At 40.5% G+C, this 25,468-nt stretch overlaps 1 protein-coding gene across 5 annotated transcripts in view; it reads right to left on the bottom strand.

Moving 5' to 3' along the window:
• Window positions 1-186: 186 nt before the first annotated feature.
• Window positions 187-25,468, bottom strand: part of evi5b (ecotropic viral integration site 5b) — a 47,715-nt gene continuing 22,433 nt past the window's right edge. For 3 of the 5 annotated variants that reach the window (XM_005919805.3, XM_005919804.3, XM_042216046.1), the window contains 12 exons: window positions 25,346-25,443; window positions 24,807-24,867; window positions 24,657-24,710; window positions 23,673-23,705; window positions 23,138-23,290; window positions 22,240-22,371; window positions 21,954-22,094; window positions 20,981-21,139; window positions 20,313-20,459; window positions 20,067-20,162; window positions 4,800-4,895; window positions 187-833 (listed from right to left, as the gene is read on the bottom strand). In XM_005919805.3, the coding sequence (XP_005919867.2) occupies window positions 570-833; window positions 4,800-4,895; window positions 20,067-20,162; window positions 20,313-20,459; window positions 20,981-21,139; window positions 21,954-22,094; window positions 22,240-22,371; window positions 23,138-23,290; window positions 23,673-23,705; window positions 24,657-24,710; window positions 24,807-24,867; window positions 25,346-25,443 (1,434 nt within the window). In that variant the 3' untranslated portion in view covers window positions 187-569. Of the gene's footprint in view, window positions 834-3,998; window positions 4,009-4,799; window positions 4,896-20,066; window positions 20,163-20,312; window positions 20,460-20,980; window positions 21,140-21,953; window positions 22,095-22,239; window positions 22,372-23,137; window positions 23,291-23,672; window positions 23,706-24,656; window positions 24,711-24,806; window positions 24,868-25,345; window positions 25,444-25,468 lie in introns of all 5 variants that reach the window. The other 2 variants (XM_014332870.2, XM_014332869.2) reach the window with 2 other exon arrangements.

Below are 25,468 nucleotides of genomic sequence, written 5' to 3'. Positions count from 1 at the left end.
GATGAAGCTCTTCAAGACATTAGAAATATAGATATTTATACATGCGCACGCACAGCACTCATACAAATCTGCCTCTGCATGATGGACACTTAGTAGTAACGGCATCAATGCATTTCTGATGTTCATTTATAAAAAGCTTTAAAATATAAAAACATGAAGTGTGTAATATAGAGTAAAACGTTTTTATTGCACAGTCTCTTTTTCTGTGTTGTACCTAGAAGAAGCGGTCAGGAGTGATAGACTGAGATCTCCCTTCTCCTCCTCTTTGTCAGGTCTCTGTGGCCCAGTAGAGTCTGAGACGCTCCACGTGATTTGAGCCTCTACTGAGGTTCAGGCTGAGCTTCTGGCTTTACTCACAAAACCCCCCCAAAACAACAACAAGAAAAAAACTGCAAAAGGAAGGTAAAGAAAACTAAATCCACGTGTGATTCTCAGGATATCAAATGATGATGATGCATTTCATTCTTCAAGTTCAGGAGTCTCCTCTGAAATGGTTTGCTGGATGACCCTCTCTTCCACAGTTAGTGCTGACAGCCTCCGTCTCCACTTCAGCAGCCGGCGGGCGCCGCTCACACGGAGGTGGTCTTGTGGCTGCTGCTCTGAGGAACAGAGATCCGCAGGGCCTCTCCGTCCTCCTCCTCCTCATCGCTGTCGGTGTCCTCGAGTTTGGGGTGTAGTTTGATACGGCTCCTCTGCTGGGGGGAGACCTTGACCCCATCGTCGTCCGAAGACTGGTAAGACTCATCATCCGCCCTGTAGTGGTTGACAATATGGATCCCATCAAAAGTGGGCTGATTGGCCAAGCGCCCCCTCTGTCCTTTTAAGCAGCGAATCTGTGAAAGCAAACAGTGAGAGTCAGGAGCCACACAATCTCCTACAGATCAGACTTCTGTGCCTGAAGGCAGCTGCATGAACACCAAACCTCTTGAAAAAATTACAGCTAACATATTACGCTTTTCTTTATTTTCTGTCATAAATACACTGTTACAGTGGTGGATGCACACATTAAATATAGCCAAAGTTTCAAAAAATGAGGTCAGCAAACATGCAAGTTATCCCAGTAAGCCAAAAGCTCCAGACTCTACACACCTGGTTTGTGACCAGGGGGCTCTACAGGATGTCAGAGACGGTGGATATCCTGACATTGTCACATGTGTGAGCACGCTCAGAAGAAAACTGGCTTAAAGGAATCTCAAACTGCTTGTTACAGATGCTATATGACCTGAGGTGCTGTGCTAAGGCCTGGATCACCTCCCTGAGATCCTCTGCTCCAATATCGTCGTGGACCAGCTCTATTTTTGCTTCACTGTCTTGTGTCTCTGAAGCAGGTTTAAGTGTGAACGATTAAAATGGGTATAGTTGTATAGACAGCTCACTAATTTATTTATTTTTTTCGGTTGCTGTTATTGTACTCAGAAGGAAAGAGGGAGGAAGAAAGTCTTGGTCAAACCTTTTAGCCAGGTGCAGGAAATATAGAGAGCGGATATCTAGTTCAGCACTTCCTGTCCCGGATTGAATTTCAACAAATGTGTTTCCTGTGGCCAGTTTTACTTAATAGTAGTGCGACTTATCAGAAAGTTTACAGAATCATTTTTCCCTTTGATTCTACAGAGTGATATGTTTTAATGCAGCTGAATTCACAACATAATTATATCCACATTTTTTCTGTTAGTGTCAAAGTAGCGCTGCTACAGAAGAAAAAAAAGCAGCCAAGCTGTGACGCTAATGTTTAAAATGAATAACGACAGAGAAATATGACTCTTGCACGGCTTCCTGGACAACCTGTGACTGCTAGCAACTCAGTGAGATAACAAAAACTTGACACACGTGATATGAACAAACTGTCAGTGGGAGCTGGTGACATTTTACCAGAAACACTGAAACAAATAAGATGAGATGTCCTCTACAAATTCAACATGCAGGCACCAGTTCAACCAAAAATAAAAACAAAAGGGAACAACGCAATAAAATCAGAGCCATACTACACACCAAGAGTATACAACTGGTGAGTGTCCTGTTTGTATAATTAGTAGACATGAAATAAATATTTTTACAGCACTCACACGGAGGAAGACAAGTTGTCTCTTTTAAATTTGTAGTAAAAGCTTTTATTCACACATCTCAATATAAAATTATATAGAGGTTTAGAAATGTCACCGTCCAATTCACAAAGCTTATATGCTGTCTTTGCTTCAATCTTTGATGAGTTTATTGAATGTGTGCACGAATGTGCTTTATAATCTCAACACTTAAAGTCAATGTGTAGTATGGATTTGGGACAAAGAGTCATATAATTATGTTCCATTTAAGACCGCATGGTAGCAGAAAGCACCTTAAACCACGTTAACAGTTTAAGGTGCTTCCAAGAGCTTCAAGGCAAAGGAAAAGTGTCTGAGACTGGAGGATTTGTTTTCTCTCGGAAAACAAAATACCTGGTAAGGAACTTTTTGCGTTGACTGTATATAAAAGATGGCTATAGCCAATCTGGCTTTCATCCATAAATTTTTTAGACTTGCATTGCTGCACTTTTTTTTAAAAGTCAGAAATATATTTAGATGATAGAGAGCGATGCTATAAGCTAATGCTATCCAGGTTAGTTAGAAATAGGGCTGCCACGATTAGTCGACTAGTCACGATTACGTCAACTATTAAAATCGTCGACGACTGATTTAATAGTCGAAGCGTCGTTTGAAGCTTTGTTAGATCCCAAAAGACGCAGCAATAAGTAGTAGGATTTAAGAGTGTAATAACGGACTGAAACAGAAGATGGCAGCACTGCATGTACAAGGATGCCAGCTGCCGTTAAACCCCAAAGAAGAAGAAGAAGCAGTGTCCCAGAATTCATAGTGCGGCCCTGCTCAGTTTCCAACAATGCCGGCTGCTAGTTAGTTTTAATATTACTCTTATTATTCTTTCTGGGTCACAAAATAAACGTTTAACATATTTTCAGGCGAGAATGTAGCTGTGTAAACCTCAAATGTCTGCTCAGTTTATCAAGACGTTTTCGGAGACGTCTGTTACCCACCAGCTCGATAGCTAGCCGGGGGCAAGGCTCACTAGAGCCTTTAGATAGCAAGGACCAGACGGCTGAGTTTATTAAACTTCACCCAAACAATCTGCAAATGTCATTAAAATTTAATAAACTATCATCTTGTTGTTATTTTTAGTTAGCACATACCTTAAAACACTTAAAGCTGTAAGCTAATGATAGTTATATAAGAGCAGATGCATGCTGGTGCAATAAGCTGTACGTTTTACGTCCAATGGATGCATGATCTGATTAGTCGACTAATCGCAAAAATAATCGTTTTATTGTTTTTAATGAAGTGCTGTCCGAGGATCAAAGATCACAACATCCAGTTCTTGGCCTTTTCTGCACACAGAGATTTCTCTAGACTCTCTGACATTACGTACTTTAGATGATGAGATAGTTAAAGCAATCAAAAGCATACGCTATTTTGAAACTGTTGCTGAATTTGTAGACTCCGTTTATAAACCTTGCCACTCTAAGATGCTCTTTTTATACTAATTCACGTTACTGACCTTAATTAACCTAATTAGTTCCAAGATATTCTTTTGTTTCTCCTGTCCCAACTTTTCTCTTACATCCAATTCAAAATCAGCTAATACCGGTAATTTTCATGTCTCAGTTGAGATTTGCAAATCACTGCATTCTGTTTTTATTCACACTTTGCAGAGTCCCAACTATTTTGGAATTGGGTTTGTATTTTCTCCGATTATCTTTCAGCTATAAGTTCAAAAAGGGCCTACATATGCACTAATTTTAAATTTTATTTTGAACAGTGGATTTTCAGTTAACGTCCCCACCTCCAGTTTACAGCCATGCACGGCCGCTTTCTTGAGCTTTACCTTGAAGCACTTGGGATGGTCTCCTACACCATGAATTAACCAGACTCAAAGAGGGGTTGGGTAAAGATCAACACATGGTCAGGCTTGAAAAGCTGGGGGTGTTACACAGAACATCTGAAAACACTCACCTGGGTTGGCCTGCCATGCAACAGACAGTCATGTAGAAAGAGATGCATTCAGAGGCCAGTTTAGAGCACAGTACATAAAAACGATAACAACAACCCAAAACCCGAACAACCCTACATTTACCTGGGTCTCTCTAAACTTGGCACACTGCCTTCCTGTTGCTGTCATGTGAAAGGAAACGGTGATCTAATCAACATCTGAGATGCTGCACATAAAATTTCAAGCTGTATGATGTTAATTGAAACTGTGCAGGAGGTGCATGACGGGACTTAAACCAGTTTCAGTTTTGCTCATTGTGCATGCTTAAAATAATAAGAATCATTGTCGGGCAATCTAAAACTCAAAGACAACTGGCAGGGAAGGGAAACGACTGAGACAGCACTCTTTAAAACACCTTTTCTCAAACACATGACATAGGTCAACAAGCTTGACAGGACCAATAATAATGAATAAAGGTGACTAAGACTGTGGGGAATGTGTCACTTCTGACGTCATATGTGACATTTTACTCATTCTTAGATATCAATCATTTGAATGTGCATCCATCTTTGCATCGTGCCTCAATGTTCTGCCATATAAACCTCTGTAAGTCATGTTTGTGAATACATCTCTAAGAGGTTCGCAACTTCAGCACCACACAGGAAGTCTCTGGGTGTAGTTAACACTTCAACTAATCTGTTCAAGTCAAAGTAAAACCATATCTGAGGGATTGTTGTGAAAATTCGATCAAAGCATTTACACCAACAACAAAAAAATGGTAGTGTGACTGAGGTGAACATGTAGCTTGTTTTTAGGAGTCTCACCTCATGTTGTAGCTCTGCTATCTGGTCTTTGAGGTCGCGGATGTACTGGCTCGAATCTGTGTGGTTCAGCTGGCCTTGGACCTTTCCTTCTTCTTTCTGTTGGGACAAAATACACAACTTTCAAACATGTTCCACAGCTTTTGGAAAAAAAAGGATTCTGTTAATCATCTACAGGGTCAAAATATTTTAGATTTCTGGCATATTATACATACACTTAAATAAAAAAGGGTCTGTGGAAATTATACTTATGTCTTCTTGTTTATGGTTGAAAACTCCTGCACAGGCAGGAGAAATAACGGCAGCTTCGAGAGCCCCGCTGCAAAAAAAAAGCGGCATCGCGCGGTACCCTGCATGTATGGCGGGCGAACAAGGTGACAGATGTCTGGTGAAACACAAAACAGTGTCATTTGTGCTTGATTTCCTCCTGGGGCCCTGGGGATGAGGCTGGTTGTTGCCTCTAACAGTTAAACAGCCCATGCGATGTTTACCTTCCTAAGTGAAGACATCTGCAGGCACTGGAGACAAACACATATTCTATTTCAAACCTCAATCACACCCCTGAACCTGCCAGTTCCACACTGAGATAAGTTCAAAACACAGGCAGCAGCACTGAGGCAAAAAAAGGGAAGACGCGCGCTCGGTAAGGGGTGGGGTGTCGAGGTAAAGCGGTGACACCGAGTCTTCACCACCTGAACAACACCCCAAAATACAGATAGGGTTTTAGATTCCTGTGGTGAGGTGGGGTTCAATATGGCGGGTCCCAATAGGCCTTTTTTTTTTTTTTCACATGGAGAGGTCTAAACAAGAGAGATTATTCCAAGAACCTGTTGTTTTTGAGGTTTTGCTGCTCCAAAACACTGCAACGACAAGGACAGGCAGTTAATAGAGACTTCCTGGTGTTCAGCTGTGTGAATCGCCAGGTGTCAGGCTGTGGCCAGGGACAGCAAACGTCTCACAGAAACATCTTACCATTGTATCTTCAAGTCCCAGTGTGTTGTGGTTTTGTTTAGTTCAAATAGTGCAGTGTAGGGGCTTTCTGCGTTCTAAAAAGTACACTACTAAATTTGTTCAGTCTCCTGGCAGATCTGAACTGAGAATCAGATAATCTGAGATCATCCTTTAATCATCCGCCCATTTCATCACATCCTGGGCAAGTGGACAAAATCACAGCTCATAAAAAAAGTGCACATGAAATGCCGATTGCATGCGACGTTTCAGTTGGCTTTACGCGCATCTCCAACATTGTGGTAATGACGTAAAGGTTATTTTGAATCTGCAAAGACGTCTATGAAAGATGTGTGAAAATTAAGTGCTAAAATATTTTTTGTTCCTCTATCAAGTTTAACAGAATTTAGCCTTCTGCTGAAATAAGACAAAACTGTGACTAGGATAAATATATGGCCACTGCAATGATACTCATCATACAGATTTGTTTCCAGCATTAGCGTGACACGTATGCAGTACACATCTGAGAAGTCAGGGTTTTTTTTTTTGGTTTTTTTTAAACACACTAAAACTTTTAGTATAAATCTCTGAGTATGTCATAGAAACCTCAAAATAAACCATGCATGTCACCTTTGGCAGAGTTGCTGCTTCAAGATGAAAAACCACTTCCTTTAAAGCCCAAAGACAACAGACGCCATGGTTGCGATAGTGAAAGAGTCCTACACACAAGCCCTTCTAGACATCTTGGTTTCACTGAAATGTGTTTTCAGTGAAACACTGTATATTATCATTATTGTTCATCTCTTCGTTAAATCTCTGCAGCATTTTCTGACTTGATACTCAAGCATTTGATCTTCAAAGTAATGTCCTACATCGATATTTGCTACAGCTCTAAGTACTAAGAGTCGCAACATTAATCTGATTCCAGTCTGACCTCTTGTACGAAAACCGAGGTGCAAACTGTCACCAACATGTGTCACCATCTCTGACGACAAAGCTATGAAACTTCTGCTCTTTTTTACCTTTTCTTCTAAATCAAACCAAAATTTTACCCACAGGGTATATAGAGACGGTAACCAAACCACAGACCAAGAAGCCCAAAAGGCACAGTGATTTCATACTGTGGCACTGACAAAAAACAAAACAACGAAAAAATCTGCAATTTGAACTCTAGACATAATTTAAAAAAGAAAGCGGTAAAGGTCTAAAAATGCGCGACCCTTGTTGCTAACGTATTTGAGTCAGAGTTCATTAGGCAGATTAAGAAAGCACGAGGGCGGCAGCAGTAAAATTTTTGGTGTTGCGTGTTTTTGCTCCATCACTTAGTAACCAAACCTCAGACCACACTCTGCTTCTGAAGGGGAAGAGGGGGAGGTTTTTTGTAGGTGTCAAACTTATAAATAGCATGGCCCTCCAGCTAAGATGATCAAAAACACCCTAAAACTCATGAATACAGAGGTTATTTAAAAAGCACTAAGTCACAACAGTTTCCATCAGGACTCATCGGATAACCAAAGTTTCCAATTTGACACTGAAAGGAAATTATATTTACCATAAATCCATAAAACATAGGAAGTATAATCATCAAACAGAACCAGAGAAATGCATTAACTGACTAATTCACTCAGTGTAGAAAATTATTTGTTACAGTGCTTCAGTATTACTCACGCTGCATGCGTGATTGCCAGTTAACGTGACAACACTAAACTTTTCATCTACCCACATATCTGCAAATCCAGAAGATCTTTCTTTTGGTAGTCTATTTAAGTATCACCACAAGGTCGACGGCCAAGTGAGTGAAAAGCAGTCCTTGCAGCACTTCACAGAAACATTTTGTGGTGAGAGTGACTCCACTGTAGGAAGGAGTTCAGACAAAACGTGAGACTCTACAGCTTTGGTTGTCTCTGCTTATGTTACGCGTTGAAAATCAAGCTGTGCTGTGCTTGGGATCACTGTCCTGTTGCATGATCTAAGCTTTAGCTGGTGGACAGATGGCCTCAAATTTGACTCTGAAATACTTTGGTATACAAAGGAACTCACATGGTTGGTCCCCAGGCATGGCTGCAAAACAAGCCAGAATCGTCACCTCTCCACCGCCGTGCTGACAGTTGGTACGAGGTGTTTGTGCTGATATGCCGTGTCTGGTTATTGCAAAAATGTTGCTGTGCAATTTGGCCAAACATCTCCAAGTCTGCTGTGCTGCCACATTCTTTTAAGAGAGAAGAGGCTTTGTCCTGTCGTCCAGTCTTATTCTAATCATACTGTCATTATTTTTTATATTTAACATGTTCACCGAGTTCTGTAGAGTCACAGATGCTGAGTTCTTCAATCTCTCTCAGTTGTGCATCAAGCACATTTGATTGATTGATTGATTTGCTACTAGTGGAACTAGTAAGGGTGTATTTTTCTTTTTCCACACAGCTGTATGCAGAACTGGGAAAACTCTTTTTCACATGACTGTTTAATCCCAAGTAACCCAAGTCCTCCACTGATTGTTAGGCTACGTCCACACTAATGTGTTTTCGTTTGAAACTGCATCGTTTTCTTTCCATTTTGGCCTGTTTTGAAAACGCTCTCGAAAACAAATACATTTGAAGACAGTGCGTTTGCGTTGCAGTGTGGACAGAGAAAACGCAGACTTTCTAAAACGATGACGCATTTTAGTCATGTGATGCAGTCATGTGACCAATTAGCCAATTAAACTAAGATAGCGGAGGGCATTATACAGCAGTTGTTTTGTTTGCTCTCAATTTTGACAGCCCTATTAAAGATTAATATCAGTTTGTACATGCTCCAGATAGCTTTTCTTCAAATTCTTTAATTCTCACTCGCTTTTGTAACGTTGTACTTTCGTGTTACTCGCAGCAACAACTCCACCTCATTGTTAGTCCATTTAAAAAACTTGGTGCTTTTCCTCGACCTTTTGCCGCGACGTTTCAACGAACCGGAAAGTAAATAAACGGCAGACAGAAATGAGCAGGCTGAATCTTCTTGTGCTTCACGCATGCGCAGTATTAGAACGTAAGCGTAGAGACAAAAGTGGATGAAAGAGAGGCAAACTTGCAGCTCCACACATATAAGTATAACGCAACATAGACTATATCGATATAAATGATATGGTCATAGCTTATATCTTGTATAAAAGTATATCAATATATTTAAAAACTGGATATATCGCCCAGTCTTAATGCATTAGTATTTGCTTCTTGTCAACACAAAGTTCTTTATTTGCAGCACATTTCTACAACAAAGATAAGTTACCATATTTTTTGGGCCATAAGGCACATTTAACGAAACCAAATAGTCAGATAAGTCACGCTTTACTCAACTAATTCTTCTTGCTTCCTCCACTTCTGTACAATTGATTCATTAATCTTGAATTCTCTCGCAGCTGCTCTATTCCCGTGTTCTACTGCTGACTGATAGAGTTGGAAATCTGCTTCATAAGCATGTCTCTTAACAGTTTCCATTTTGGGGTCTGTATACACAATATGGTAGTAATATGTTGAAGTAGGGCTGCTCGATTATGGCAAAAATGATAATCACGATTATTTTCACTGAAATTGAGATCTCGATTATTTGACGATATTTATTTAACAATAACAATGTATTGAATAATGACTTTAAAGATTGCCAAAAAATAATATAAAATAGTGTGCAAATACTGATAACAGTGCAAATGTTTGCAAATAAAAAAATAAATGAAAAATGTAAACATCTATGTTTAGTGAACTTTGCAGTGTTGCTCTGTGGTGCAGCTACGACACTGCAGCAAAGTTTACACACTATGTCTACTTGATCCACGTCTGACTCCACGAACCCATAATGTTTCCACACCACTGAAGGTTTTTTTTTACCTCTCTTTTCAACCAACGGCAGTCACTCTCCTCTCCAAATAACTTCTGCTTAGCTTTCCGAGCTTCCCTCGGGTCCTCTTAATCATCGGTCCCCAACCCCTGGGCCTCGGACCGGTACCGGTCCGTGAGTCGATTGGTACCGGGCCGCGAGAGTTGAGGCTCAGGTGTGAAATGTATAGTTTTCAGGGTTTTTATCGGTTTTCAGCGTTATTTTGTTATCGTTTTTATCGTTCACTCGGTTTTCCTGGGTCTTTTCACGTGTGTTATGAATAAATCTTCTTTGGTACCAGTACTAGTTTTATTTTGTTGTATTTATCCGCGACACTTTAAAGGCCGGTCCATGAAAATATTGCCGGGCATAAACCAGTCCGTGGCGCAAAAAAGGTTGGGGACCGCTGCTAATTGTTGTGACACGTGTTCGAAATGCAGAGAGGTGCGCTCGATTTGCCACACGGAGCAGCGCGAGAGTAAAGCACGAGGGAGGGGCCAATAATCGGCTCAGTCATTTTTAATGATCGTTGAAAGCCCAGATCGTAATCGAGATTAAAATTCGATTAATTGAGCAGCCCTATGTTGAAGCACAGTATGTATTACTCTGCGAGGCTCCTGACTACGGTAGCCATAATGTCCAACAATCCATCAAGCAGTGTGGCTTCATAGCTTACCAAAGTCGTACTAAAACATTTTGACAGATTTTTTTAAGCGCCACGTACAACATAAAATCAGTTCGCGGTCAGTAAGCAAAACCAGAATTCATACATAAGGCGCAGTGAAAAATAAGGTACTGAAAAAGTTCTTGTGCTTAACGTGCTTCACTGAGCTGAAATTTAAACGTAAAATATCTTACAATATATGTACAAAGAAAGTCAAAATTAAAAGTGCCTTAAAGGCTTTGAACTGAACATCTCAGTATCTGAACATCTTACCTTGGGCCCTTGACTATCTCTAATTGGTTTAGACCACAATATGGGCATAATGTGTGTCTATTGTTGACCACATGGAGACTTTCAGAATTGCAGAGACTTTTTTTTTGGTTTCTTTTACATGAACAGCTGGTCACACCAGTGCGATCTAGGATTTTTTTTTGGCGGAACATTGGCACATTGGCGGAATGCGCAGGTGCGCCGTGTGCTATTGGATTATTGTGGGAATTCCCTATGTCATTTCCCCTTCCTGCGCGTCTGTGCAGAGACACGCGTGTGACACACAAGTCAATCGAACAGCTACTCTAAGCAGCACCTTCATGATCAGTTAAGGCCTCGATATTGGCATAATGTTGTGTGCTGTTGGCTACACAGAGAATTTCAGAGTTGCGGAGACCTTTTTCCGTTGCGCCGGTACGGCCTAGGATTTATTTGTTTTGTCACACCATTGAGAAATTGGGTCGCACTCTAAAGCCCTGACAGTAGTTCCAGTGTGTGCAAAAGTCTGAGAAACCTTTTAGTTAAACCAAGTGAAAAGTCAATAGAAACAGTCACCTGACTGAGAAACTGAAAATGAAGATGTGCCTATTACGCACAGGAAAGTAAAAAAAACAAAAAAAACACAAAGTGCTTTCAGAATTCAATTTCCATCATCTGAAATGTCGTTCAAGAAACAACAGTTAAAGGAAACTTCTAAAGAAAACTGGGCAAAAGGGTACAACATAAAAATAACTTCACAATAGCTGCAGTGAGGTTTATGTGACATAAGAGCCTTGCTGCATTGCTTCACTGACGTGCAACCAGTTTAAAAGGAAGAATTATAAGTAAACTATCTGCCACCTCATCTCAAACCATTAGATACATGTAAAACAATATCTGGATAAACCGAGCAGCTTTTGTAACAGGTTTTAGATAGATCAAAATAACTGAGAGCTCTATTCCAAAAGCACGACAAATATATTTCATGGATTAAAGAAAAGTTGAGATAACATTTTAGCACAAATGAAACAATCCAAACATAGAACTTTACTGGCGTTTTGAAAGTCTTTTTAATCTAAATTTAGGAAAATTGTTAGAGCACAAAGAGCAAATCACCATATGACTAAAAACAAGAAAAAAAGTAGACAATCAGAGCACTGGGAGCTGCATTTGCATTTACCACAGTTCCTGTAACACCCTCGTCATTTACCCGACACTAAATTAATCACTGTCTGCCACAAATGTTTGCACATTAAGTACGAATTAAAAAGAATGTCATATTGCTCACTGTGCACCAATACCTTCTTATACAAGTTTGCCCTTTTGATGCCCTGACCTTGAAAATTTAGGGGGGGAATTTGAACATGCTGCATGTGTAGAAGCCAAAAAACCCAAACAAAAAAACAGCAGTGGCGTTTGCAGGGTTACTGAAGTTGGACTACCTGGTATACAATGTTGTGCTACGTGATTGCTAGCGACACAGCTATGTTAGCATAACATTAGCACAGTGAAGCTGGAGGATGAACGCCAACTTTTTTTCCACTTGATAAAAGTTAACGTGAGGGATTCTGGTGGTCAGGGACAAATGCAATCGCATAGCAGGATGCTATACACGGGCCAAACTTCAGTCAGGAGAACAACTGAGATTATTCATCCACAATACAAGGTTAGTTATTAATATACTGCAACAACATGGGAATAGAGCAGCTGCGAGAGAATTCAACATTATGTTACGGAAGTGGAGGAAGCGCAGTTTTTGGCTTTCCCCATATTTCAAAAGTGCTTCATCTCTTTGCTATGACTGTCGCCCGGAATAATTTGCAGATGATAATGGTTGTAGCCGCTTTCGACCAAAACAGGCGCAGCTTGATGACATCATCAACATGCGCTATTGCAATAGAGCGGTATAGTCAAAATCTCTATCGTTGGCCAAATTTATATCGTTTCTATCGTATATCGTTTATATCGCCCACCCCTATCATCAACGGATTCAGAGAATTTGAAGAAATCTGAAGAATATTAAAAACAAGTATAATTTTCCGTCAGAGAAATTCCTGCATGCACTCAGGAATGCCTTCAGAAATTTCCATCTGTGAACTCAATTGTGTCAGTGCCACCAACATATACAGGTTAAATCTCTATCAGGGAAAGAAGAAGCCACACGCGAATATAATCCAGGAAAGATTTTGTCCTCTCTGGGCTAAAGATCATTTAAAATGAGCTGAGGCAAAAAAGAAAACTGTTCTATGGCTTTTGGAAAAGCTGGACACTGTGTCCTCCAGACTAAAGAGAAGATGGACCATCTGGATTGTTATCATCTATGATGATGCTTATGTAATTGACAGCTCGTGCACCTGGAAAGGCACTATCAGGTTTTGGAGTAAAACATGCTCCTATCCAGATGACGATGCTAAACTCCACATTGCATCTATTACAACACCATGGCTTCTTACTAGTAGTAGCAGTAGTAGTAGTAGCAAGAACTACATTTGGAAACCCAAGAAAGCACAAAACACTACACAGTAAAGGTCTGTTTTGTGTAACTGCAAAGCTGCAAGGAGAGATTGCAGTTTTTGAGAATTAAAATGAGCATAAATCACCAGCTGCAACATCAAATAATTGACCAAGGGTAGAAAACAACTATTCCATCCATCCATCCATCCACTTATCCTTATTAGGGTCACCGGGGAGTGCTGGAGCCTATCCCAGCTGTCACAGGGCGAGAGGCACGGTACACCATGGACAGGTCGCTAGTCTGTCGCAGGGCCAACACACAGCGACAGACACACATTCACTCGCGCATTCACACCTATGTGCAATTTGGATTAACCCTTTAAAGCCGGTCGGAGCGGGCACGCTCTGTTTTGCATAACTATTTTAAAATCCCGGTAGCACTGCAACCACGTAAGCTAGCGCAATAAATTTTTTTTGGATATGAAACTGGACGAGTTGTACTTACATCTTATGCCATCAGCTTGTCCTAGGTCACGGTTTCCTTCCACATATAGCTTTGCAAAAACTGCATAAAACGCACTTGCAGCAACAAAAACATAATATTCCAGAAAAACACTTTGCCGATCCGATCAGCTGTTCATAACATTTCCTACGTTGGAATAGACGTCAGCGCAAACTTTCGCATGTCCGCCATTACCTGCCCGAAACCGGAAGTGACGTCATTTTGCGGAAATGTAGTTTTTTACCATCAGGGCCTCATGAGCCTATACTGGTGTTTTTAAAAGTTATCTTTGACTTTATGACTTTCTGTGTCGTTTCTGGGATGCTTAGGACTCATATTGCACTGCTGGAAATAGTTTATTTTGATGCATATGTTGCTTTTTTGCAAATTTGCACTATAATATTTATTTTCGTTTTTCCTGCAGTATATAAAAATTGGTGTATTTCAAAAATAAAACTATGAAGACACTCAAAATAAATTTCCTGTGGTGGGAAACTATTTTGTGCAACTTTTTTGTATTTACAGTTTTGAGGGATAAGCCTCTTAAATTTCTCTAACTAGAAATATATGTTAAAAAAACAAAAACGATTTTCAATTTTTTTGTAGTTTATTGCACTTTTTTGCAATTTATGTAATTACTATGCACTTAATGCATACATATTATTAAAATTTGGGCTATAATGGTTGTATTGATGTATAGCAACTTGAAATGCTCCCAAAAATGGCACTACAGCATGTAAAAATATAATATAAGCTCTGGCGGACTTGGTTCTATGGTAGGTCTTAAAGGGTTAATCACAAGCTGTGTGCCTTTGGACGGTGGGAGGAAGCCGGAGTACCCGGAGGGAACCCACGCAAACACAGGGAGAACATGCAAACTCCACACAGAAAGACGCCAGCCTGATGGTGGAATTGAACTCAGGACCTTCCTGCTGTGCGGCAACAATGCTAACCACCGAGCTGCACAACTATTCCAACCTGCCATATTATTTATAGCTTCAAGCATTTTATTAAGAATCATTTCAACCCCACAGGATGCCTGATAGCTTGAAGTCATGCGAGCCCAAGTAAATGGTCATGCCCATAGCCTTTGTTTCTTCAGGTTACATACAAGTATTACTTTGGCAGAGGTGTGTGACGCATCAGTTCAAAAGTAAGATAAGATAAAAAAGTAAGAGAGGGCAACTGTCACTTCCAACTCATCATTTTTTATCATCATCATCAACAATGAAACTAGAAATTTTCATTGTTAAATGAAAAATAATTCTTCCCTCACCCCAACCCACAGTTTTTAGTGCCTAAACCTAACCGGCAAGTGAAAGTGAAACCAAGTAGATCATACAAACATCCTAAGGAGACCCTGACCACCGTTTCCTGACTGATAAACCTGTTCCTGCCACCCCTCCAACACCCAGAACTTTGTGTTTTTTGCATCAAGCCACTTGTCCCAAAGCACGCCTTTGTGCATAAATGTGAAACCAAGGGACAAGCTGACAAAACTATGGTATTTGACACAGTGGGATGGAAAAGCATTGATCTGTTTTATGCGTGTAACTACAGTGGTCCCTCGTTTATCGCGGGAGTTACATTCTAAAAATAACCCGCGATGGGTGAAATCCGCGAAGTAGTGAACTTTATTTTTTTACAATAATTATAGATGTTTTAAGGCTGTAAAACCCCTCACTACACCACTTTATACACTTTTCTCAGACAGACATGAACATTTTCACACGTTTCTCTGTTGTTTGAACACTCTCGAAGTTCAAACCTTCGAAGAAAAGTCCAGTGTTATAGAATGAAACCAAAGGCACCCGCGGTTGCTTTTGATGGTGCACAACGTTTCGTCGACATTGTTGTTGTTGTGTTTGTTGGGGAGAAAACTTACAAACAGTACAGCACTGCAGAGCCACACTGCTAGCGATCGAACATTTCTGTAAATTTGACAAGATGAATGCATTCTGTACTGTACAGGAGACACAGCACGAGATTGATTGACAATTGTCTGCAGCCGATCAGGATGCAGAACACAATGCGCTGTAAAAACAAACAAACAGCAACAACAAAAAAACATGCAAAATTGCACACCAAGAAATGCACGAAACAGCCAGGCCACGAAAGGTGAACTGCGTTATAGCGAGGGGCCACTGACTGTACACAGGTAATCTGTACATGACTGTATCTTGTGTTGATACAGATGAGGAGCAGTAAAGCTACTCCTGCTAACACGGGGCTCATGCTATTCCTCTACTGTGTATGCACTGTGCAAGGTGCAAACATGCCACACTCATGTGCCCACACTCCGGTGCTTACAAAAAACAAGAACTACTTGAGAAGCACTTAAAACTGAAAACTAGGACTGCGCGATATATCGAGGTTTAAAAAAAAAAAAATATATATGTGGGCAACGATATATCGAGTTTTTATTAAAAATATCGATATATTTTCATACGAGATATAAGATGTGACAATATCGTTTATATCGATATAGTCTATGTTACGTTATAATTATACTTGTGGAGCCGCAAGTTTGCCTCTCTTTCGTCCACTTTTGTCTCTACGCAACGTTACTCGGCCTCGCCTCTCCTTCACTGAACACAACTCCCCCTCCCCCATAGCTTCACCTGCAGGCAATGACAAGATGGACACGGCAAATCTCCGTTAACGAGTTACCGCGGATCGCCCCGTGCGTGGGGCTGGACGGCGTCAACGTGTTAGCGAGCTAACCGCGCTAACGCCATGCAGCGGCCTAAAATCCTTTCATTTTCTCAAAATCGACAGCGCGCCTTATGTATGAATTCTGGTTGTGCTTGATGACCGCGAACCGATTTTATGTGGTACACGGCGCTCAGCAATCTGTCAAAAAATGTTTTAGTACGACTTTGGTAAGCTACGGAGCTGCACCGCTTGATGGATTGTCGGAGCATTACGGCTACCGAGGAGCCTCGCGGAGTGATACGTACTGTGCTTCAACGTAATATTACCCTATTGTGTGTATAAGGACCATAAATGGCACCTGTTAAGAGACGTGGTTCGAAGCGGATTTCAAACTCCAGGCTGTCAGTCACGCAGTACAAGTTGGGAACAGAGCAGCTGTGAAATCTGTCTTTGTTATTGTGCTCAGCGTCTTTTAGTTTACATTTTGACTGCACAATTGTGAGCTTTTTGTTATGCACAAAAACAACATTGTTTTCTTTTATTTATGGAGCATTATTATTTAATAAATGCTATAATTTATTTTTGAGTAATTTCTTCATGTACATCTACGCTGTATGTTAATAAAAGTGCCTGTGTGACATCTGGGACACAGCTTTGACTAAGAACTCTCTTTTTGTTCTTACTTATGGCTTTAAAAAAATATCGAGATATATATCGTATATCGCCATCCAGCTAAAAAAATATCGAGATATGAATTTTGAGAGCAGGGCGATATGGCCAAAAATATTTATCACGATATATATTTGAAAATTTGCGATAACGATATAACTGACGATATAATTGATGCGAGACAAAATACAACTCCACAACATTACTAGCGCAAAAAGACAACCTATCCATTTATTTTCACTTAAACAAGAAGCTGGTTTTTATGTACATTAAAGCTTTATAAAAATGTAACAGTGCAAATGCAAATTCCTTGCTGAAAGTTTAACCAAAAGGCATTTCCAGTAGAAATGGGCTGACATATCCTGAGCATAACCATGTATAATATCCACTGAAGTTAAAAAGAGGTGCTTTGCAACATTAAACTGCAGTGTGCAGTACGTATTTTTCGGACCATAAGGTGCACGGGATTATAAGGCACATTAAGCGAAACAAAGCAGTCAGATAAATCAAACTTTATTAAACTCATTCTTCTTGCTTCCTCCACTTCTGTACCATTGATTCATTAATGTTGAATTCTCTGGCAGCTGCTCTATTCCCATGTTGTTGCAGTATATTAATGACTAACCTCGTATTGTGGATGGATTATCTCAGTTGTTCTCCTGACTGAAGATTGGTCCGTTTACAGCATCCTGCCATGCGATTGCATTTGTCTCTAACCATGAGGAACCTTACGTTAACTTTTATAAGTGGAAAAGTGTTAGTGTTTGTCCTCCAGCTTCACTGTTTATGTTATGCTAACATAGCTGTGTCGCTAGCGATCACGTAGCACATCATTATATACCAGCTAGCCCAACTTCAGTAACCCTACAAACGTCACTGCTGTTTAGTTTCCTGTCTTCATTTATGTTGGAAGTGATAGCAGAGCTGTACGTTTGATTTTTTTCAGAAATCTCTCAGTCAGAACATGCTATATCATGCTTAGGTAACTAGCGAAACTAGCGAGCTAACTTCCGCTAGCTTCCTGCTAGCTTCTAACTCCGTTAAATGTAATACATTTTGTTTTCATGGATGCCTGGAAGTTAAACTCATAGTTACACCTGGTAAAGCAGCAATGCTGATCGTTTTATTAAAGATGAAAGAATTTAGACAGTGTTTAACTCTTAGTGATGCTGCAGTGTTCGTTTGACCTGAAGATACGGAGTTTAGGACCCAGATTACTCCCAGATTTAAGAGCATCTTAGTCCGACAAATACGACAATAACGACGGCCGCTTGCATGTTCTGCAAAAAAATGTGCTTTGTTGTGTATCTGACGGACAAACACCAAACCAGTTCCACATCACTGAAGTTGCACCATTTTTACAAACCAATTCTGGTTCATCTGTTTCACTCAACAATCGGCCATGTGCGTATGAAAACAAAGGCACTGCGCATGCGCGTTTTACTCATATTCTATCGCGATATTTCATTTTCCTATCGTTGCCTAACATTATACCGGTATTACCGTGAACGGTATAATATGGCCCAGCCCTATTTGGGTCATATCGCCCAGTCCTACTGAAAACATTTAAAACTTTCAGCTGACAATTTTTGAAGAAGCGGCTTGATAATGTCACCAGCTCACTGATATTTAAAGAGAGGGATATTGATTGTGGTGCGTGTGAAAAAGTCTGGTGTTACGTTCAAAAGCATGGGAAATTTCAAAAAGATCTGGAAAACTGCAGTGGGTGGTTATGCAAAGCAGATGTGACAGAAGGGCCTTCTTCTTGTAGGGCTGTATGTCCTGCTATACTGGAGAAACTCCTGAGCAATTCCAGGTGCACGCAACAGGAATAAAAAAAGAAAAGCACAAAGTTGAGCATCCGCAGAGTTGCTTCAAGTGTTTCAGTGCAAGGCATCACTGGACATCCCCCAGTTTCTATAACTGAAGACGTCAGAAGTGTTCTATGAAGGTGTTTGTGACTTATCTGTGTGTGTGGGTTCAGTGCAGCCACACAGAGAAAACAGGAAAATAGATATTATACTGGTGGCTCCCACAGCCAGCTTCCAAATAAGTGGATTGAAAAATCCCCCAAAATCTGTCCCAAAAATGACAGAAGACTTTAACCTTATTCAAACCTTATTCGAATCAGGTGGGGATATTTTCCTAAGTTTTCTTTCCTCATATGGAAACACTTTGGCTTGGAGACCATAAGACACACATGACACAAACTCACTAGCGGTGAAAGCACTGGACTCTGTAATAAGGATCTAGCAAGTTAAGGACTGGTTAATGTCAAAATGCTCAGGGCTGCATTGCGTGTTTTTTCTAGAAGGGTGCTTGTACAAGCCAAGTGTTTAAAATCATAACGGAAACCATCTTCACAGATATTTAAATTCCATTTTCACACCCATGCCCTATAGCCAGTTTACACACAACAAGATTATCTGCTTGTTGCAACACTCACTATTCATCGAGTATCTTTACTTGTATGAAAGTGGCATGGTGTGAGAAGTGTTGAACCCATAAACACCTTCAACAATATCAAGTCTTTTTAGATCACTTTCTCTCTTTAGTATTGTTGAGTGTTGTCACTGGGAGAACAGGCCTGTATTTGTTTTTGGTTAAGCTTGTGGAGTATGTTGAATTCATTGGTGGGATAAATGCTACTACTTCCTTCTCTCCTGCTTGTTAAGACTTGTAATTCCCATTTACGCTGGGAATAAATATAGATGAAGGGGACATGCTTTAATATTTCTGATTTGTGCAAAAAAGCCTTCCCCCCCCCAAGTTTTCCACATCAACTAAAATCAATTAAAGTGCATTTTTTCAGAATTTCCAACAGATCTGCATACGTATTTGGGTTATGTAATAACAGTTTAAAAAGTTAAAATGCGCTTCATTGGAACCGGAAGAGGTTGCGGCTTTACCAGATTTGATTGACACTGGTGTCTCCTAGGCAACATAAGGAAACAATACATGAGATTCATATCATCAAAGCTTTGAAATGCTGATTGATTAATGGAAATTCAGACATTTTCTTTCCCTTCTGCATATCTTAAACCAGTAAAGAAGCTCAGACTGAAAACCACAAATCTGCCAGGTCAAACAGTCACTATTATGGTTATAACTTTGGATGATGTGTTCATAGGGCCCAAAAAATATAACTTGGGTTTGTCACCACATCCTTGTATGGGACATTTCCTTTTATGGCTGAAGGAAGCTTACATGTAATGTGGTTTGTGAGGGAGTTGAGGAAATCCAAAGCTTGGTGCAGTGGGTGAAGTGTGAGTCAAAACCTTACCTGAATCTCGAGCTCAGAGATCTGTTGCTGGAGTTCAGCCATAGCAGCAATGTTGTCAGCTTCCCTCAGCCTCACTGCCATTACTTCTTCCTTGCTCTGCAGAAAACAAACCAGAGAACTCTCAGGCGACAACCTCTCTAAGAAATCAATTCTTTTTTTTTTTTAACTTTACAGATTTAAACCACAATAGCGCTGCAACGGTTTGCCCCAAAGGTGCAAAGTGTGGAGTGCAGCAGCAGTTTGTACCTTGCATTCAATCTCAGCTTGTCTCCTCTTGATTTCTTGCAGTTGCACGTTCAGATCTTTGTTTTGTGTTGTCAGTTTCTGCACGCGCTCCTGCAGAGAGCGACTCTCCTGCTCTGCTCGACGCAGCTGGTTGTTGTGAATCTGATTCTGAATAAGCACATTGAAAAAACAAAAAGCAAAAGCGGATTATTTCACGTTATTGACTGATAGGTTCAGGATAAAGAAACTGAAACCTAATGCGACTTTCAGCACTACTTCACTGTTCCAGTTTCTGTGTTGCATACAAAGATAAATGCTGCCCCCTGAAGGCTGCTGTGTGAAATTCAGGGAGGGAATTCCCTTATTTTCCAGCATATTTACTACTTATCACACTTAATGCACATTCACTTTTATTACTGATGTTTTCATATTACAATGTACCTTTAATTGTCTGTAATTAACTGCACTGCAAGTACATAAAAACTCTGAAAACAAAAGTCTCTTCCTAAAGACTGCATACAGTATGAATTGTATCTCTGGACTGAGAAGGATATCTGAATCACATATATTTGTGAACATGTGATGAGGAATTTGAATAATGCTTTTAAAGATCTAGATCAGGTTATAATCCAGATAACAAATCAAATCATAAATTATATTAGTGCTGTTAGACCGATTCAACCTCTGACCTGTGTCTCCAGCTCCAACATCCTTTGCCGCATCTCTCGAAGCTCTGCCTGAGCCTCGGCCTCACGTAGCCTGACGCTCATCAACTCGTCCTGCAGCTCGCTCATGGTGTTCTTCTTAGGACTGTCCTTCCAGCGGCTAGCGGTGCGTGCCAAGTGACGCTGGAGAGGGCGGGGACAGTCAGTCCTGTTTACCATCACTTACCAAATAAACACTTGACTTTTACCATTTGTGTGTCATACTAGATCTGTGCTCTGTAACTAGCAGGAATTACAGGGTACCTGCAAATTCTCTTAATACGACTTTAAATGGAAATACACATCAAAAGGGAAAATGTACCCTCTTCAAATAAACACACAGATGTGTCTAATTAGAGCAAGAATTTTTTTCAAAATGTTTTTAATAAATGTGAGAAGAAAACAAAAATATTATTTTTACTCTAAATGATAAGCCATTGTTCAAGGTTTGAAACAGCTCCTTTAACTAGCTTAAACTTGCACCTTCATCTTTCTTTAAACTAAGTACTACAGCTGAGTTAACCAACCTATCTGTTCAAGTTTTCACATGTTTCATGTTTTCAATCAGCCTGAATGGATTAATTAAACGGCAATTAAGCCAAATCAAATGTTCTGAATTAAACCCATTCTATCTTAAATAATTACTGTAGTCAAACTCATGAATCACTGTTTGAACACAAGTACTGTGCTGTTAAAACTTCACAGCCTTAATTATGCAGTTGCGTTTAAGTGTGCAGAGGGAGAAAAAACAGAAGCACTGCATATGAGCGTTTCTCACAATGGCATGACTAAAAGCAATCTAAATTTAGAATATTTAAATACTTTTTGAAAACCAAAATCCACTCTGATTTTAAACAGCGTAGTTTGGTGTGTGTGTGTACAACATTTGCATTATGATCTGTTGGCGTTTTGATCAGCCATTTCAAGTTGTCCTGCGTGCTGAAATCTTGGTGCTCACCTGCCAGTGGTCCTCCAGATCTCTAACCTGCTGTCTCAGCTCTTTCAGTCCAGTCAGCGCCTCCGCTTCTCTCAACTTCACCCCGATCAGCTCTTCTTGCAGCCGCGCCACATTGGTGTCATCTGGTAGCGATGTGTTCCTCTGAAAAAGGTGGAAAAATCAAATTTTTCTTAAACCTTTAAAAAAAGAAATGACAGGGTAGGCCTAGATCACAGTAATACTCTTTGCCGGCTGAGGTTTAGGCAGTACAGTCCCACTGCAGATGCATTAAAATGACACAACTCACTTTTTCCATATCGAGAATCTTGTCTTGCATTTCCTTGAGTGCACACTGGGACTCTGCTTCCTTTAGTCGGGCCTGCACGAGCTCTCTCTCCAGCTGCAGGACGGACTCCTCAGAGAAGCGTGGGGGTCCTTTCTACAAGGAACAAAAAAGAAAAGAAAAGAAAAAACAGAACAAATGAGCAAGCAGAAAAAAAGCAGGAAGGACAGCAGACATAGCTGTGTGCACTCACCTCAAACTAAATTCAATCTCCAGTAATGTCCACAATACTTACACTGATCCAAGTACTCTCTATTCCTCTTTACATTCATTTCAGCTGACATCAACCATTTTTCCTTTCACTTCCACATAAATAATTCATGAACAATCTTTGTGTAGCAAGACAGCAAATTATGTAAAACACAGTAAAGCCTGCACATTATCATGTGGAATCCAACCATTAATAATTAAGGAGATGTGTTGTGCAAGGTGAGGATTCAATGAACAGGGGGCCATGTGTGAAATCTACCAGCCTGAAATACAACCTGCTTACAAATTCATGAAAGCATTTCTGAGAATGCAGAAGAACATAAATTGAACTTTGTAGAAATCTGTGTCTCAAAATGAATCCATGCATGCCAAAACAGATCATTACCTAAAGTGAGAAAAGTCCTGCTCTGCCATTGCAGATGCCCCACCATGTACCCAAAATCAGTTGTTTGCAATGTTTACAGGCCCAAATGTAATCTGTAGCACACCTAATAATAATAATAAAATAGTCATCCTGAGGTTGTACGTACTGCACATCACACACAGACCTGGGCAATACCCCAGTCTCAGTGTCACAGCTCCAGTCACACTCAGGTCAGCCAGATGAGCCAGTGCAACCTGCCTGCCTCAGACTGTCTGTGGCTCTTCTTACCCCTTGTGGCTGCTGCTGCTGCTGGAGCTGCTTGATGGTTTTCTTGGCCTGCTCCAGCTGAGCACCGGCCTCCTCGCTCTGCTGTTTGACTGTAGCCAGCTCCCGTTTGACCAGGTAGTTTTCCTCTGCCTCTTGAGCTCGAGTCACTTGTCCCTTTGGACATAACCAACCGATGAGGGGTGGAGTGAGCACGACAGGAAGTGAAACGAAAGGACGGAATGGGTGGGCAAATCAGAGAAGATGAAGGATTGGATTTTCTAAGGACATGCTTGTTTTTAACTCTAAGCAGCGGGTGATTTAGTTTTAATTCCTTAGATGTATTTAGCATCTTTTGTGATTCTCTTACTTTGTCTAACATGCCACCATGTGGTTTTCCATGCAGTTATTTAATGATGTAATCAGCTGTCATAATCTGGATTAGCACTGTCACTGCCCTTTACTAATCATAAGCATGCATTGCTAAAGAGAGACAAAAAGATGGAAGAAGGAAAGTCCAGCATAAGTTCTAAGGGTAAAAAGAAAATGAGGAGTATACCTGGATCAATCTATCTGCCAAGGAAGCGCTTTCCTACAAAACAGAAATATCAACAAGAGACAGCAGAGAGAGAGAGAATCCAGAGGACAGTTTAAAGCACACAAAAGAACAACTGATTCTTTAAAAGAAGAAGTGCAATGTTCATTTTCCCTCCAAAAATATTTGGTTTACGCAATGAGGTATAAAAGGAACATTGCAAAGCAGGTGTGGTGAAAAAGGTGCAAAAATAAGCTGGTGACAGAGTGAAGAATTGGGCGGTGCAGATAACAAAGAGAGGTTTCAGACAGGAAAAAGCACAGGGCAGCCCGAGAGTGAAGTTTGCTATAATAGCAGCATGACGACAGTGTTAAAGAGCGGTGTTTTACTTAACAGAGGCGCTGGGGCTCTGTGGTTTATCCAAGCTTTTAGCGGTTTCAGTTAGTGGAGAGTTAAAAGATCCTGAGAGTTACGTGACGAGGAGCAGCAGCCTCGAGTTTGGTTTAAACTAACGGACTCGTTTCCGCCCTGCAGGCAAACACGGCGTAGCAGACACCCTTAATATCCTCAACAGACCTCATGCATGGTGCCTTTACCAGGCAGTAGAAGTGCCCATTCAGAGAGACTCAGTGTTGTGCACAATGACACAAACAGTGCACCCTGACATGCAGTGCTTTGTATGGACGTCAAGTATCAAGCAGCTCCGTTCACATTTCAAACAGGCTTCTCTGCTTCTGTTAGTGGGGTCAGCTGGGTTTTTAAATTCTCCACATGACCTAAAGCCCAAATCCATCAATGTTTCTGACTTTATCTACAATCAGAACATTCACCATGCCAGTCCATGATGGCGTACCAGCAACTTTCAACTAACACAGCCCAGTTAGTGAAAGACAAGACTCCGTCATTAGGAAATACACATGATATATGGACATAAACAGCAGAATGGGTTAATGTAAAGTTGATGAGGAGAGCGCAGTGTCTGACTGTGACAAACACTGATTCACTCACTTTCTCTAGTGTGTCTATCCTCTGCTTCAGAAGCCTGTTCTCTGTCCGCAACCTCTGAAAAAGACAGAATTGCAAAAAGACATGAGAAAAAAAAAATACTACAAATTGTTTACATGGGATGCTCTGGGACTTTAAAGTATGTCCACACACCTTTATCTCCACCTGTTCCTCCATCTCTTTTGTTTTGATTGTAGTGTACTCTTTTTCTAACCTAAAAAAAAGAAAAGCACAGAGCATCTGTTAAAACAAATCAAGCACAGAATGATTAGAATGAAGTCGGCTGAATTGATTTCCATGTATCAATTTGGGATACAATCCCCTTTCCTTTTGTCTTCTATATTTTATTGCTTCTAAAAAAGATATACGTTTCTTTAAAGAGACACCATTACAAATGGAAACTCTGGAATTTCCCTGGCCCCTATACTGAACAGGTACACAGAACGTTTAAATGTGTTGCTTCCTCCACTTGGAATGGGTATCAACCAAGTTTTGAATTTGCAGCATTCAAATATTAGCAGTCAATTTGCTCCAGTGCTGACTGAAAAATCTTGTCTAAAGTTATGCAACAGTTTAAAAACAAAAAAACAAAAAGGGGGTTAAGCTGTAAAAGAGGAACAATGAAAAAACAATCACAGCAACAAAAAAAAAATCTCTGAAAAAGGAAGTTATGAAATGCCTGCTGCGCTTACTTTTTCATCTTCTTGGCATTGTATTTAACTTGATAAGCAGCCTGGATGACCTTATCTGGTCCACTGTCCAACTGGTGTGGGATGACCTTCTGAAAGTGCTGAAGCACATAAAGAAAGCGGGGA

The sequence above is a fragment of the Haplochromis burtoni genome, unplaced genomic scaffold, assembly GCF_018398535.1.
Source record: "Haplochromis burtoni strain Fernald_Lab_line unplaced genomic scaffold, NCSU_Asbu1 Contig_13, whole genome shotgun sequence".
Classification (NCBI taxonomy): domain Eukaryota; kingdom Metazoa; phylum Chordata; class Actinopteri; order Cichliformes; family Cichlidae; genus Haplochromis; species Haplochromis burtoni.
This window is presented reverse-complemented; position numbering and strand designations above follow the sequence as displayed.